The 15,528-nt window shown below is 51.9% G+C and overlaps 1 protein-coding gene across 1 annotated transcript in view; it reads left to right on the top strand.

Annotated features, from left to right (window-relative positions):
- The window catches only part of TMEM63C (transmembrane protein 63C), a gene marked incomplete at both ends in the record, with an annotated part of 32,323 nt that extends 18,591 nt beyond the window's left edge, over positions 1-13,732 (top strand). The window contains 9 exons of the mRNA XM_082648317.1: positions 1,295-1,401; positions 2,433-2,519; positions 3,091-3,156; positions 5,870-6,032; positions 6,268-6,373; positions 6,720-6,887; positions 9,121-9,230; positions 10,620-10,688; positions 13,532-13,732. Of these exons, the coding sequence (XP_082504443.1) occupies positions 1,295-1,401; positions 2,433-2,519; positions 3,091-3,156; positions 5,870-6,032; positions 6,268-6,373; positions 6,720-6,887; positions 9,121-9,230; positions 10,620-10,688; positions 13,532-13,732 (1,077 nt within the window). The remainder of the gene's footprint in view (positions 1-1,294; positions 1,402-2,432; positions 2,520-3,090; positions 3,157-5,869; positions 6,033-6,267; positions 6,374-6,719; positions 6,888-9,120; positions 9,231-10,619; positions 10,689-13,531) is intronic.
- Positions 13,733-15,528: the final 1,796 nt, after the last annotated feature.

The raw sequence follows: 15,528 nt of genomic DNA, 5'->3' as shown, positions 1-15,528 counted from the left end.
CGGTGTAAATGGTGGCACAGCGCTTCCTGTGCTCTAAAGGGCATGAATGTGGGTCGTTGCCCATCTTAGGGACCGGGGCTGAAGAGTGGGGGAGCCCCAGGCAAGTTCTGGGATGAGTTTGGGGGGTGGGCTTGGAGGGCTGCTTTACATTGGGCCCAGCTAGAGGTACAAAAGGGGCAGCAGAAGGTGTGGCGAGCGTGACAGCTCTGTTCTCCCCACGTTCCCTAGAGCTGGGCTCCCTGCTCTGAAGACAGGGTTGAGAGCGGGGCAGGCAGAGGTTAGTTCCAAGGCAGCCCTTCTAGAGGAGAAGGCCCTCCAGCTCTGTCTCCACTTCCCGCACTTCCAGACACACCCACAGCTGGCTGGGCGTGTGCGATGGCTCACAGGAGTCATCCCTGGAGGGAAGGGCTGCTTCATATGGACAGAGGTGTTCCGAGGAGCTGGACTGGCTCGTTTCCAAGTTCCATAGCCTCAAGGCTGTCGTAGTGATCCCAGAAGGCCCCTCCTTTCCTGTTATCCCTGTGCCTGTTCCAGCAAAACACATGCACCCACGCGTGCGCGCAGCCAAGCACGTCTGCTGCCGATGCCTACCTTTGCCTCCTTTGTCAGCTTCTCAAGAGGCCCCAGGCAAGGGCACCACAGCTCTCCCTGGGAAGTCTTGCTCCATACCCTCCCCCTCTTTGCCACGTCTCACACAACATCACAACAAAAGCAGCGTCTCCGGGGGCTTCCCTGGTGGCGCAGTGGTTGGGAGTCCGCCTGCCGATGCAGGGGACCCGGGTTCATGCCCCGGTCCGGGAGGATCCCACATGCCGCGGAGCGGCTGGGCCCGTGAGCCATGGCTGCTGAGCCTGCGCGTCCGGAGCCTGTGCTCCACAGCGGGAGAGGCCACAACAGTGAGAGGCCCGCGTACTGTAAAAAAAAAAAAAAGTAGTGTCTCCTCCCTGAGGTCTGAGACATGAGTGACAGCAGCTGGCTGTGGCCTTAGGGCCAAGTCACTAGGGGCAGCCTAGGGCACCCCTCCCGTGACCTCAGCGTCGAAGGCCTGCACTCCCTGGGGATGTCACTTGACCTTGGGGTGTCAGCCACCGGCCGCCCCGGCTGGGCAGACCCCTGACCAGGAAGGCGGGTCAGAAAGGCCAGGCGCACTGTGCAGCCTCGGGGACACCAGGCCTGCTCTGGGGCTGAGCTGGAGAAGAGGCCAGGGACGTGGGCGAAGGCGAGGGAAGCCTGCAAGGAGAATGGAGCTTCTCGCATTGACGTCTCTCTGCCCTTCTCTGCTCCACCCCTACAGAGCCCCATCGTGACCCAGTTCTTCCCCTCCCTGTTGCTCTGGGCCTTTACGGTGATATTGCCTCTGATCGTCTACCTGTCCGCCTTCCTTGAAGCCCACTGGACCAGGTGAGCTGGGGGCCCCCCCTCCTAGCCCTGCTCTCGGCACCTGCTTCTCCCTCTGCCCCCCCAAACCCCACCAGCTTAGGACTCTGGCTTCCTTTCTGGCCTCAGGAATGGAATAGATATGGGGTGGCTTTGATGCCTGAAACCATCCCAAAACACTAACGATATTTTTTCCTTTGGAAAGAGGGGACGGGTTTGCCTCTGGGCCTCTGGGCTCAGGGATGCTGAGATAGGGCCACCATACCAGGCATGTGGGGTCAAAACCCAGCCCTCCTCGGGCTGCTCCCTCAGCCTCCAGCCACGCGCTGAGGGTCTGGAGCTGCGGGCAGAGATAGACAGCGCCAGGAATTCCAGGCAGAGGGCAGAGGATGAGAGTGAGAGAGCAGGACTTGTTTGGAAAATGTCAGAAGAGCTGCTATGGCCAGAGCAGAGGAGCCCCTGCACTCAATCTGACTGCAGACCCACGTAGCCTACACAGTGCCCACATCTTAAACAATTAAGAGCTATTTCCTATTTATTAGCACTAATAGTTCTATGGTAGGAGCTAATTAGTTAGAAAGGATTTACCGTATGCTGGGGCAGGTGGACCTGCTTTGGCCTGAAGGCTGCGTGGGTCTCAAAAGTTATTTCCTGCACCAAAAGTTTCTATCATTCTATCAGGCAGTAAGCCAGGAGGTTTATCTTAACAGAAATCCTTACTGGTCTTTCCTCTGGCCAAGAACAGGGTTCATGTTGCTTATTGAAACTCTGCAAGAATTCTGAGTATCATTAGTAATGTCCCTTGAACAGAGATGTCAAGTATATGGTATGTGTGTGCCTTCCCTTCCTTTTCTTATGCCCAAGGCAGACATCACTAGTTGATCATGCTATTCTTTCCTGCTGCTCCCAGCCACAGCACAGCCCACAGTGCTCCGTGGAGATGGCACTGGTATGCACTGTGAAACCATTTTCTAGGCCAGGTAGCCGTCTCTCTCTCTCTTCATTCTGTAGTAAGGCGTTTGGTTCTTATCATGTCTCTCTTTGTTTCCTTCTAGATCAGCTCAGAATCTGATCATAGTGCACAAGTGCTACATCTTTCTGGTGTTTATGGTGGTCATTCTGCCCTCTATGGGACTGACCAGGTACCTCACCTCCAATTCTCTCTCCTCTGTCAGCCAGGCTCACCCTAGAGTTGGAACCTCCTCTTTCAGACACTGTAGGCCCACCTCTGGTTGCTGCAAATCCATTCCTCAAATGACAGTCCAGTGCCTGTCCTGAGCTTAGCATGAGTCAGGTATCATGTGAACTCTAGGCTGTCAGCCATGAACTCTGACCTCAAAGAGCTTATCCTCCAGCTGGGGAAACAAGCTGTACCTATCAGCTAACTGACAGCCCAAGGTGGGAAGAATGTGCAGTAGAAATTCAGAAGAGGGAGAGAACACTATGGGAGCAATGGCTGGCAAAGGTTTGCTAGAGGGGAGGCCTTGAGCTGAAAGGCCAAAGGGTTAGCGCCCAGCATTAAGAAGAGAGGCAGTGTGGATTGGCCAGCTAGAATATTAAGATGCAAGAGTCTTTGGGGATTGGGCAAGGGAGGTTGAAAGGAAGGAGGCCAGCCCAAGAGGAACTGAACCCCAGACCTTAGGTCATAGATTCATTAACTGAAGGGTCTGCTTTATTCTTGTTCTTTTTCTTGTGCTTGATTCTTTATTCTAGTTTGGATGTCTTTTTCCGCTGGCTCTTTGACATCTACTATCTGGAACAGGCATCCATCAGGTTCCAGTGAGTACTAGAGTGCATGTTTCAGGTGTACTCCCAGTGTGCATTGGGGCTTCACACCAGGTGGATATGTGTATCCTTTATTTGCTCATACAGGTAGAGGTGAATGCATGTTAACACTCTCATTAGGCAGCCTCTTAACATTTCCTGTGCCATGGACCCCTTTGGGGGTAAAGCCCAGGGACTCCTTCTCTGAATGAACTAATTGTAGATTTGAGGGAAATTGCCCCAAAAAATGTCCTATGTACCTTTTTTTTTTTTTTTTTTTTGCGGTACGCGGGCCTCTCACTGCCACGGCCTCTCCCATTGTGGAGCACAGGCTCCAGACGCGCAGGCTCAGCGGCCATGGCTCACGGGCCCAGCCTCTCCGCGGCACGTGGGATCTTCCTGGACCGGGGCACGAACCCGTGTCCCCTGCATCGGCAGGCGGACTCTCAACCACTGCGCCACCAGGGAAGCCCCCTATGTACCCTTTATCCAGTTTCCCCCAATGGTAACATCTTGCATAACTATAGTACAATATCACAACCAGGAAACTGACGTTGAAAGAATCCACAGAGCTTGTTCAGATTTTGCCAGTTTTACTTGTACTCTGAGTAGATTTCTTTAAACGTACAAAATACCTGGGTTATAACAAAAACCAATTATGCTGAAACATAGTTATCAAAATACTTTAAAATTCAAATTTGTAATGCAATCTCTATTAACACGTTTAATAATAGGCTGCTGCATTCTAAAGGTAGGCAAGCAAAAGTTACACTTTATTGTTTTAAAGGCATCGGTGTGAAAGGTGATGTTACTTACCTAGAAGAAGAATATTAAGTTGGGCAGGGGAGTGGTTTTTTGACAAGGCAACATGCATGTCGTGTTAGGTATCCAGCCACTTTCTTTTTTGTTTTGTTTTGGTTTTAGGGTTCCAAATGTTGAAAGTCCCAATTTTCAAAGGTATATTATTGCAAATGACATTCAAGCTTTCATAGCTTGCTTTATAGGGCAAGGACCAGAATTCTCCAAGCTTTCTACAATTAAACTATAACTGTAATAAGTTGATTTTTTCCCAAGATGAGTGAGTTCATCTTTGGCTAGGTCATTATCTTCAATACAGTTTGTATATGAGAAAGAAAAGAATTGTGAGTTCATGACTCAACTCTGATGCCCTCAAGAAAGAATAGTGTTTGAAGGAGTTATGAAATATGTCCAGGGGCTTACAGATTTCTCTTTTCAAGGAAGGTGACAGAATTGTGTAGATGGAGACACTGGAAAGCAACAGAGATGCCTGGGTCACCAGCGTGAGAACAGGCAGTGTGCCCATCCATTCAGGTGGCTGAATGACTACTAGTTGAAGTCGGCCAGCTAGCTATGTGAAACACGCATGTGCAGACAGAAAAGTCTCAATCATGTGAATTTAGCATGTCTAATTTAGTGGCCTGACTAATAACTAGCATCATTTTGAAATGATGATGAGCACAAATGGTATCGTAAGGGCTCAGCAATAAGTACAACACGATATGAAAATACCTCATTTCAACTGGTGACAGACTCATGGCTATGGCTGACATCGCTGTGATTTGTTGCCCATGCTCTTAATGGAAGGAGATGCTAAATCGGAGAAAGTAAAGATGTAATCTTTTCCCTATTCAAGGTCACAGACCCGCAAAATTCTACTTATGGACTCTCCAGGGTCTGTGGATCCAAGTCAAACAGTCCTTCTTTATTATTTGTTTTGAATTTTATTTTAATTTATTTTTTATACAGCAGGTTCTTATTAGTTATCTATTTTATACATATTAGTATATACATGTCAATCCCAATCTCCCAATTCATCCCACCACCACCACTCACCCCCCGCTTCCCCCGCCTTGGTGTCTATACGTATGTTCTCTACATCTGTGTCTCTATTTCTGCCTTGCAAACCGGTTCACCTGTACCATTTTTCTAGATTCCACATATATGTGTTAATATACGATTTTTTTCTCTCTCTGACTTACTTCACTCTGTATGACAGTCTCTAGGTCCATCCACGTCACTACAAATGACCCAATTTCGTTCCTTTTCATGGCTGAGTAATGTTCCTTTGTATATATGTACCACATCTTCTTTATCCATTCGTCAAACAGCCCTTCTTTAGAGCAAGCCAGTGCATGTATCTCCTAACCCATCCACAAATGCCATAGACCACCCCCAGCCCTGCTCAGAAGGGCCCTTGTTAACTTAAACTGGTCTGAGAACACACGTAGACAGTCAGCCCTCCATATCCACATCTTCGGATTTGACCTACTGCAGATCAAAAATATTCAGGAAAAGAATTCCAGAAAGTTCCCAAAAGCAAAACTTGAATTTGCTGTGTGCAGGCAGCTACTTGCACAGCATGTACGTTGTATCTACAGCTGTTTACATTGTGTTAGGCATTATAGACGATCTAGAGATGGTTTAGAGTATACAGGAGGCTGCATACAGGAGGATGTGCCTAGGTTATATGCAAATATTGTGCCAGTTCATGTAAGGGACTTGAGCATCCCTGGATTTGGTATCCACAGGGGCTCCTAGAACCAATCCCTCACAGATACCGAGGGATGACTGTATTGGAAAGCTATTCTCCCCATCTCTACCTCCACCCCATCCCCACTTCCTCAATTCGTTTCCTCTCTCTCCTCCTTCCTCCCAATACCTCTGCCCTTTCCCTCTTCCCCGGCTTCTGTGGCTGTCTTCCACCCAGGTGTGTGTTCCTGCCAGACAATGGCGCCTTCTTTGTCAACTACGTGATCACGTCAGCTTTGATTGGCACAGGCATGGAGCTGTTGCGCCTGGGGTCACTCTTTCTGTACACCACCCGCCTCTTCTTCTCCAGGTCGGAGCCGGAGAGAGTCCACATCAGAATGGTGAGGGCCAGGCCCTTCCCTGAGCACAGCCCTCAGAGTTTCCCTTGGGCGGGTGTCAGGAAGGGGACCTGTTAGAAGCACGGAGGGACCGGAGGTGGGAGGCATGGTGAGGTGGGGCGAGGTGCTTCTCGGACACCAGGGTTGGAAGGGAGGTTGCCATCCCAGACAAGGAGCACAGAAGCAGCAAGCCAAGTGGACCAGGCCACCTGAGGAGGACCCCTGCCTTCTGCCCCAGAACCAGGCCATGGACTTCCAGTATGGGCGCGAGTACGCGTGGACGTTGAACGTCTTCAGCGTGGTGATGGCGTACAGCATCACCTGCCCCATCATTGTTCCTTTCGGTGAGTCATCCCTGAAGCTCCCTGGGGACTGCACACCCTCGGACTGGGAGCCCCACAGCATCCAGCTCCCTCCTAGATCAGGAGGGACAGCCTGTCAGAAGGGTGGGAGGGGCCAGGTCAGAGCCAAGCCAGTCAGGGGTTGGGTGGCTGTTTACATAGGATGTTTGTTGACAGAATAGGTTCTAGGGGCTCAAGGGAAGCTGCTGGTCCCAGAGGTCAGCACCGTGGAGCTCCCACAGCCTGTTCTTGGCCCTTGCCACTCTGACAGACCTGAATCTAGCATCTCAGGCCTGGGTGGGGAGCCTTGGGACGGCCGCTGAGCGTGCGTCCATCTCCCGGCCCCCAGGGCTACTCTACCTGTGCATGAAGCATGTCACGGACCGCTATAACATGTACTACTCCTATGCACCCACCAAACTCAACGAGCAGATCCACATGGCTGCCGTCCACCAGGCCGTCTTCGCACCGCTCCTGGGTCTGCTCTGGATGCTCTTCTTCTCCGTCCTGCGGTTAGGTAGGTACCCAGCCCGCCCCAGCATCCCGCCTCTGCCCGTTCCCCATGGCTCCGTCACCCCTCAACAACTCTGGAGGAGCAGAAAAAGGCTGGGAAGCGCAAGGTGTTACTTGTGGAACAGGGCAAAGCCCAGTGCCTTCTCTAGGCCTTGAGGGCTCGTGTTAGAGTCCCGGCAGACCTTGGAAGCTAAGCGGAGGACCAGCGTGGTCCAAATCATATACATTTTGGTTTACAACTTTCAGGGCAAAACCAAAGCAAAACAAACAAAAAATTTTTAAAAAATCCTATTCCTTCATTCTAACTCAAGACTGGCAGGAAATAAAATATTAGCTAACAGGCTCCATTCGCAAGACATTCCCTCTGGGATCCTAGAAGATGCCTGGCCTTATGTGTTGTCAAAAACCTAGAGGAGGATTCAGAGCCTGCCCCAGCAGCCAGCTTGGCTACACAAAGCTGCTGACCCCGCCCAGCTGAGCTCAGAGACACCCTCACAGAGAGAGGCCCCACAGGCCACATACTGGAACCCCCCGGCTCTTTCCCCTCAGAGCCACCCATGCCCCAGGCAGCAGTCTCTGCCAGCCCCTTCCCAGTCTCAGAAAAGGCTCATGCTGACCTCCCCGTCCTCCTTCTTCCCCCCCACCCCCCACACTTGCCTTCCCTCAAGACACTTGACCTTAACCTTCTCAGTGGTGTGGAGAAGGGAAAGTCCATGTTTTTTCACTGCCTGTCACAGGGGTGTCAGGCAACGTTCAGCTCACAGTTATTTATATGCATTGTCCATTTGTTGTCGCCCCCGAAGCCTTTCCTGCCCCAGGAGACTTCATTTTTTTAATAATGCTTTTTTTCTAAGTCTAAAGAACTGCATGTTTATTATCAAAAATAGAGAAAATTGAAAGATCAAAATTTGAATGACCTACCAGCTCCCCTACAGCCTCATGTCTATCGCTCCCACACCTCACTCTGTGCATACGTTTTGGGGGACAGGGCAAAGTGGAGGGAGTTTATTGGTTTACTCTTACTTTACAAAACTGTGATGTCCACTTTATACTATTCAGACTTGTATCCTGAGTTTCTTCACTGAACATTATGTTCTTAGCAATTTCTTGCATTATCAAAATACTGTTGAGTACATGCCTTTTAACGTCTGCGTGAAATTCTGTCACTTTTAGTCAGTTCTCCATGGTTGGGATATTGAGGTTGTTTATCATTTTTTGCTTTTATAAAAACACAACAATAAACATCATTACGCAATAACTTCTGACTGTAAAGACTGATTTTCAATATTCATGTAGTTAGAAAACTGCTACCATAAAAAAGTTACCAAACATCCCCAAACAAAAATTCTGAATTGCTTTTCCATGCCATTAGCACGTGTAACCGAGCACACTCGCTCCAAAAGGGCTTACAAGGGCCAGACAGAGAAAGACAAGTATCATATGATATCGCTTATATGTGGAATCTCAAAAAAAAAAAAATGGTAACAAATGAACTTATCTACAAAACAGAAACAGACTCACAGACTTACAGAATGTACTTATAGTTACCAGGGCGGTCGGGGAGGGATAGACTGGGAGCTTGGAATTGACATGTACACACTGCTATATTTAAAACAGATAACCAACAAGGACCTACTGTATAGCACAGGGAACTCTGCTCAACACTCTGTAATAACCTAAATGGGAAAAGAACTTGAAACAAGAATAGTTACATGTATATGTATATCTGAGTCACTTTGCTGTACACCTGAAACTAACACAGCATTGTTAATCAACTATACTCCAGTATAAAATTTAAAAAAAATTTTTTTAAAAAGGGCTTACAAGAAAAGGTGTGGGTCTGAGACTGACTGTATTTTGGGGCAGTGGCATAAATGAGTGACTCAGAGATACTTCCCAGGGACCGTGAGGTGGAAGGTAACTGACATCAAGGAGGACGTTTAATGGGCACCTAAGTGGATATTTAAGTCAATTAATTTATTTCATGGAATCCACTGGATGCCAAATCCTAAACTGGCCAAATAGCACAGAGGGTTGATGTCCCTGTGTCGGGCTCATTGATCAAGTTGTTAAGGGGAGAACTGGGCAGGGACATCTCTGCCCCAGGCTCCAAACTCCTACAGGGGTGCTGAGCTGGGCCCCAGGCATCTGTCAGCCCGGGCGGCATCTCAGCCGGCACCCCTGCCCACAGCTCTGGGCCTCAAGCGCCACGCCCATGCCTTTCCTTCTCCTTGCAGGGCCGCTACACGCCATCACCTTCTTTTCCCTCTCCACCCTTATCGTTTCCATGATACTGGCCTGCGTTGGCACTTTTCTGGGGAAACTTCGGAAAGCGTCTGACTATGAGGTGAGTCGCCAGCCTGGCTTTCCTCCGCAGGTTCTCCCGGTCCCAGGGCACACAGCTCCTGGACGCCCACCCGAAGCACCACGATGACGAGAGGCTCTTGCCTTCCTCTCTGATGACGGGATGTGCAGACTCAGTGCCGGGTGTACGTGCTGCATGTATCCTTGCACTGGCCCCGGAATCACACCTCCCGGGGCGGGGAAATCCAGAAGACAGCTGTCCTCTCCTCTTCTCCCCTCTTTCATCTCCTCCGAACCACAGGCTGCTGGCCCATCCCTCCTACGATGTGAGCCTAATCAGCCACTGAGCCGCGAGGGCCATTCCAAGGCATGGAGGCTTGAGAGAGAGGATGGAGTGAAGGAGTAAAAGAGGGAGTGGTAAAGGAGGATAACCTGGGGAAAGGGGTCAGTCATCTCACTTTTAAGAATCTCAGGATATTGAACTTGTCTGGAAGGGAGGCCTGGCTCCCTGGGCCCCATGACTCTTTCGGCTCTTTGCCAGTGGGGCCGAGCCAATTATTAGAGAAGGGATCTAATCCATGCCAACAGGACTATGTGCTCTAGATCAGCACTTCCTAAAGTGGAGTGACCGTAGAGGTGTACGGGAATGATTTCCAGTGGACTAAAACATTTTATATTTTTCATGGTCACACATTTATTTTTCTACTTAACCTTGTTTACAGCAACTGACACAGGATTTCTGTTCATAAGAGTGAATTGTTTCCTTTTCAAATGAATTTAAATCAGAAAGAAAGTTGATTTAAAGTACTAGCATCCTGCTGAGTCAGAGCAGGGAGCCTCTGAGAAGAGGATCTTCTTGCTTCCAGTGGTTCCGTATCTGTGGCCCTGGGCACAGGTGCCTGCTGCCCTTTCTACCTGGACCCTCCTCCATCCCCTGGCCCGAGTCCACGCTAGTGAAGGACCAGAGCGAACGACGCCTCTGGCTCTGTCTTCCCAATACAACGGGATCTGGGATCTGGTTACTCAAGGGTCCATTCTAGAGACAGAAGGTGACGGGGGACCTAACCCCTCATTTCATTACAGAGATAGAGGGGAAATTCTGGCAGGAGATAAGGTATTATGGAAGTCAAGGCTTCTCCTAGAGTCAGAGCTGTCTCATCTTTGAACCGCAGCCTCCACTCTGCTTACTCTCTCCCACTGTGGTCCTTGCGAATGGAATATTTCAGAAGGGTCTCCCCAGCTTCCCAGTCTACTCTCTGTCCCCCTGGGCTTCAGCCCTGCCAGCTGGACTGCGGGTCTGGAAAAATAGAAGATGAGTTGAGTTTAAGGGGAGCAGCAGGCCCCTTAAGCCTGAGTTTAAGGTCCAGGCTTCTCTGGACGTGGGGAGGGTGGGGGCACCCCGTGACCCTCCTTGTCTCTTCCGCCGCTGCAGCCCGAGGAGGAGATGGAGACCGTGTTTGACCTGGAGCCCAGCAGCACCTCCTCCACGCCAACTTCCCTTGTGAGTCAGTGCCTTCGACCTGGGACGTGTCGGGAGGCGGGTGCTTGCAGGGGTGGGCTACTCCAGCAGCATTGCGGGGATACCAGCAGTTAGTGGCCACCCTGGGTACTGGGGAGGAGCCGGGCGTCCCTGGACCCCCTCCTCTGATGCAGCAGCCCGTGGCCCTGGCTGAAGAGCCTTCAGAAAGATAGAAGATCTGGGATTTACTCCAGGACATTCTCTAGAAGGAGCTCAGAGAGGACAAGAACAGTCAGGGCGAACCCAGCCACAGGGAGCTCAGTCGTGTAGACGCAGGGCCCTGCTGGGGCTCAGCCTCAGGACCGAAGGCTGCCTCCAAGGGCACAGGGGCCAGGCAGAGTGGCGCAGATAGAGCCGCAGCGAGCTATTGGAAGTCTGCACCGCATGGTAAGGCAGGGGCCGTTCCGGATGAGTGAGTCCGTCAGCTTGTGAAGAGACGAGGCCGGACTCAGAGTGCGGGGGGTCCAGCAGGCTGGGCGTTGGCTCCCACACTGTGGCTCAGCCTGGAGGGGCGTGAGCGCTCGCCCGCAGCCCGGCCACAAGTGTGGCTGCAGGGCCACTGATGCATGCACTGAGCAGGGTACCGGGTCAGCCCGTGCCCCGATGCCAGGGTGCCTTGGGGAGCACTGAAGAAGGGTACCAGCCAGCCTGGGCACTCAGGGAAGGCTTCCCGGAGGAGGGAACATCTAATCCGACCCCAGGAATGGGAGAGTAGGCGTTACCAGGTGGAAGAGTGTGTGGGGGAAGAGCATTCAAGGAAGAGGATCAGCCTGTGCAAAGACCCCGAAGAGAGAATCTGGAGCACCGGGGAACCTAAGACAGTTTGGGGCCTGGAGCAAATGCAGAGTGGGCGGCAGGGACCGGTGCGAGGGGAGGCCCTTTAGTCATGGCAGCGTTGGGTGAAAGCTCACAGACGCAACAGTGGGCGGATGTGCCCACACCAGGTGCCTAGAACTACAGGTCTGCCTCACTCTGAAACGAACCCTACAGATAGGGCCCGATGAGCTCTGGGAGGTGGCAGGCAAGAAGGAGCTCCAGTACCAGAGAGACAACAAAGGTTTCGAAGCAGGAAAGTCTCTCTTCACATAGCATCTCCCCTGGGGCCCTTCCAAGATGACCCCTCTGGAATATTGTAATCAATCGGTTATTGAAACCTTACAAACTAGACGCGTCACCATTCTCGCTCTTGATCTTTATGATAAACCTGCACAGTAGGGGGTTTTTATCCTCATTTTACAGATGGGGAAACTGAGACTCACAAAGGTGAATTAATTTAGACCCTAGAGTACTACTATGCAAGGAAGTGGCAGAACAAGGTTTGAACCAGGTCTGTCAGACTCTAGACTTCGAGCTTTAAAAAAAAAAATTCCTGGAATTGATTTTTTTAAATCTTTCATTATTATAACAGAGGGGTCTAAGCGTTGTAGATAATTATGGGGAAAAAACAGAGAAGCAAAAATAAGAAAATTAAAAGTCCATGTTTCTACCACCTAGAGATGACCACTGATAATGTATATTTTTTCAGATATATAGATATTTTTTAATGACATAATACTGTACACTATTTTATAACCTGCATTTTAAGTTAACAATCTCTGTCTTTCTGCCTATATGCATGTTTACCTCTTCAAATACCCAGTCCATATTCAACTTGCCCTACGTGTTCCAGAAATATCTTTTACAGCTTGTCCAGACCAAGATCCAATCCAGGCTCTGTGCGAGATTAACCTGGCACCTGTGCATGTCCCTTTTATTTTAGCACCGTCTCTGCTTTATGACTTGTTGGAGAGACCAAGCCAGGAGTCCTGCAGAATGTCCCAACTTCTGGCTTTTTCTGGCTGTTTCTTCATGGTGTCTTACAGGAGGTTACACTATCTCCTGTATTTCCTGAAAACTAGAAGTTAGATCCACAGGCTTGATAGATTCAAGTTCGACACTAGGGGCTAGATAGAACACATTACAGGCAGTGCTGTGAGTCACACCAGGCAATATATAATATCCCATTTATTGCCATTAATGACGCTGAAGTGACTCCCTGATTCAGGGATGACTGCTGGCTTCTTCCATCGTTCAGTTACCATTTTTCCCTCAGAACCCAAAAGTCATCTATGGGGTTTATTTTGGCCTTATGAAAATACCTCAGTTCTTCTGTAGAAAGAGTGTTCTCTCATCAACTAGGGCTGTTTAGTTTCACTGAAATAAATTCCCACAGGAGAGGTTTAATTCTACCCAATAATTACCTATTTTCAAAATAAGGAGTTGGTTTAAAAGTCCCTTCAAAGGGTGACAAACAGCTCTGACCCTAGTACTTCTTGTATTTTTCTAGTCTGCTGCCATCGCAGGCATTCCTGGGCCCATGCCTGGATTTCACAGGTCACATGACCAAGACCTCAGCTAGCAGCCTCAGTTTCAAATCCTAGCCAACCAATGACACAGCCCGAGGGAGCTGGCTGCACCTCGGAAGCTGTGTTAGAAAATGCGCTAGCTCAGGAATGGGGTGTCCCTCCAGACCCCAGTGTAAGGGAGACTCATGTCATCACCCCCTGGGTTCAGCCTGACCTGGAACCAAGAATGAATGGCACGTGTGCTGAAGAGTAGACTAGGAGACTCACACTAACCAGCCCAGGGAGCACACAGATGCTCGATAAATGATCGAGAGCAGCTGGGCAGGCGGGATGGCCAGGACTTGGGCTGCGGGGGAAGAAGGAAGGAGCCACGGCTTAGAGGGGCAGAGGCTCTGCGTGTAAAGCGTGAGGGGGAAGCGTGTGCCCAGGGCCTTGCCCCAGATGTGACCTCACCCCATCTCCCCTCTCTGTCCCGAGCAGCTGTATGTGGCCACCGTGCTGCAAGAGCCGGAGATGAACCTGACCCCAGCCTCCTCCCCAGCCCGGCACACCTACGGCACCATGAACGGACAGCCGGAAGAGGGAGAAGAGGAGAGTGGTGTGAGGGGCTTTGCAAGGGAGCTGGACTCGGCCCAGTTCCAGGAAGGGCTGGAACTGGAGGGCCAGAGCCAGTACCACTGACCAGGACCCAAGGCCTCCACCTGGCGACGCCAGCCGGGAGTGGCGGCCAGGGGAGAGCCCAGCAGGGGGAGGCAAAGAGGGTGGCCTGGACCGCCGCCCCACTACCTCCTGCAGACTTTGGGAAGGCCCCAACGGAGCCCCGGCTATCTGTCGGCCACGTGGAGGCCCTGACCTGCTGACCAGCTAGAACGGGAGATGACAGGTAGTGTCGAGGGACCCCAGGATGGTATGGAGGATACCGGCGAGCACCATGTCTTGGGAGCAGGGGCTGGAGCCCTGAGCACAGAGACTGAAGGCTGGGGGACTTCCTGGGGTCATGGTGGAGAAGGTTCACATCAGGGAAGAGGCAGGAGGAAGCCCACTGAAGACTCTCTGGGGTCGTCGCCACCCTTCCACCAGCTGCCCTGCCCAAGGAGCTTCTGCTGCTGTCCTACCCTAACCCTCACTCCCGGCCCACCCCTCTCCTGCAGTCTGAGGAAGCAAAGGTATGTGTGCTGGCCTCGCCAGCAAGACACAGACGGCCACCTCCTCCGGGTTTCCCTGCACGGGGATCTGTAAAGAGAAAGTCTCTGCACCGGCCCGCAGGAAGGGGCAGCTGAGACCATAGACTTAAAGGAGGCGACTGAGCCCCTTCCTATTCCTCTGCCCCTCATCAGATGTCCCCAGGAGCAGCAGGGTAGAGAGCCTTCTTTCTATTCCTGCAGGAGTAGCTGGGATGTGGTCACGCAGGGCTCATTAAACGGGACCTGTGTGCATTTTGATGAAGGCTGCTGGTTACTGTAAGGTGGGCGGGGCAGAGGCAGAATCCATGGAAGGAGGTCTTCTCCCAAAACGCTGAGTGATGAGAAACCCGATATACCTCCCCAAGCCCCGGGGCCTAATGAGAGGACCCCCAAGGTCTAGGATGTGGCCACTGAGAGCTGCTCCGGCCGCATACCCATCTGAGTGCCTAGGCCCCCCGGGTGACCAAGGTGGGGGGTAGCTGAGGGTGAGAAGCCCTTGCTGCAAACTGAAGGCACTGGCCTCTCCCCGGCCTCCGAGCAGGACCCTTCCTCTCCTCTCGGGGCCGCCCTGCGCTCTGCACTGAAGAGCAGTCCAGTGGCCTCCAGTGTGGTCCTGGCTCAGACACTGCGGATGCCCTGCGGGGGACTGAGGGGCGCAGGCGGGAGCTGCGTCCTCCATGGACAGGCAGAGTAAGGCTGCCCTCCCGGGGCGGCCCCCACCTGAGGCCTGGAGGAGCCGAATCCTGAGTGGGAACAACGCTGATGCCACCACTGCTGCAGGCCGGGTGTGTGCAGGCCTCTGGGGACAGGCCCCCATCAGGACCACCAGGCAGCCAGCTGGGGGGACACGAAGAAGGGCTGGCCAGGGCCTGGGTGCACCAGAATGAACCAAGTCAAATGGGATCTGCACGCTCTAGAGCTCTCCTGAGCGCCCTCCTCCAAAGGTCTGGGCCCCTGCAGCCAACCTACTGAAGGTGGGCGTCCAGGTTCACCTCACCTGGGTGTTTCCCACCGGCTGCCGGGCACACACGTGCTCCTGAGCTCAGATCACCTGAGCCTCACTTCTGCTCCACCCGTGCCCACATCCTGGCTCCAGAAGCTTCAAGCTTGACCCCAGAGGAGAAGTAGCACTTGAGGGGCAAATACTGCCCTCCCCCGAGAGCTCAGCCCAGACCTTGGCGTGAGGGATCTTTCCAGAGAGCCTGGCTCATCTGGGAGGAGGCTGTCTCTCCTCGTCCAGGTAGGAATAAGGAGGAAATACCCAGCTGGTCCCTCGTAAACCCAGGCCCCGCA

The sequence above is a fragment of the Grampus griseus genome (assembly GCF_964374135.1).
Source record: "Grampus griseus genome assembly, chromosome: 2".
NCBI lineage: Eukaryota > Metazoa > Chordata > Mammalia > Artiodactyla > Delphinidae > Grampus > Grampus griseus.
This window is presented reverse-complemented; position numbering and strand designations above follow the sequence as displayed.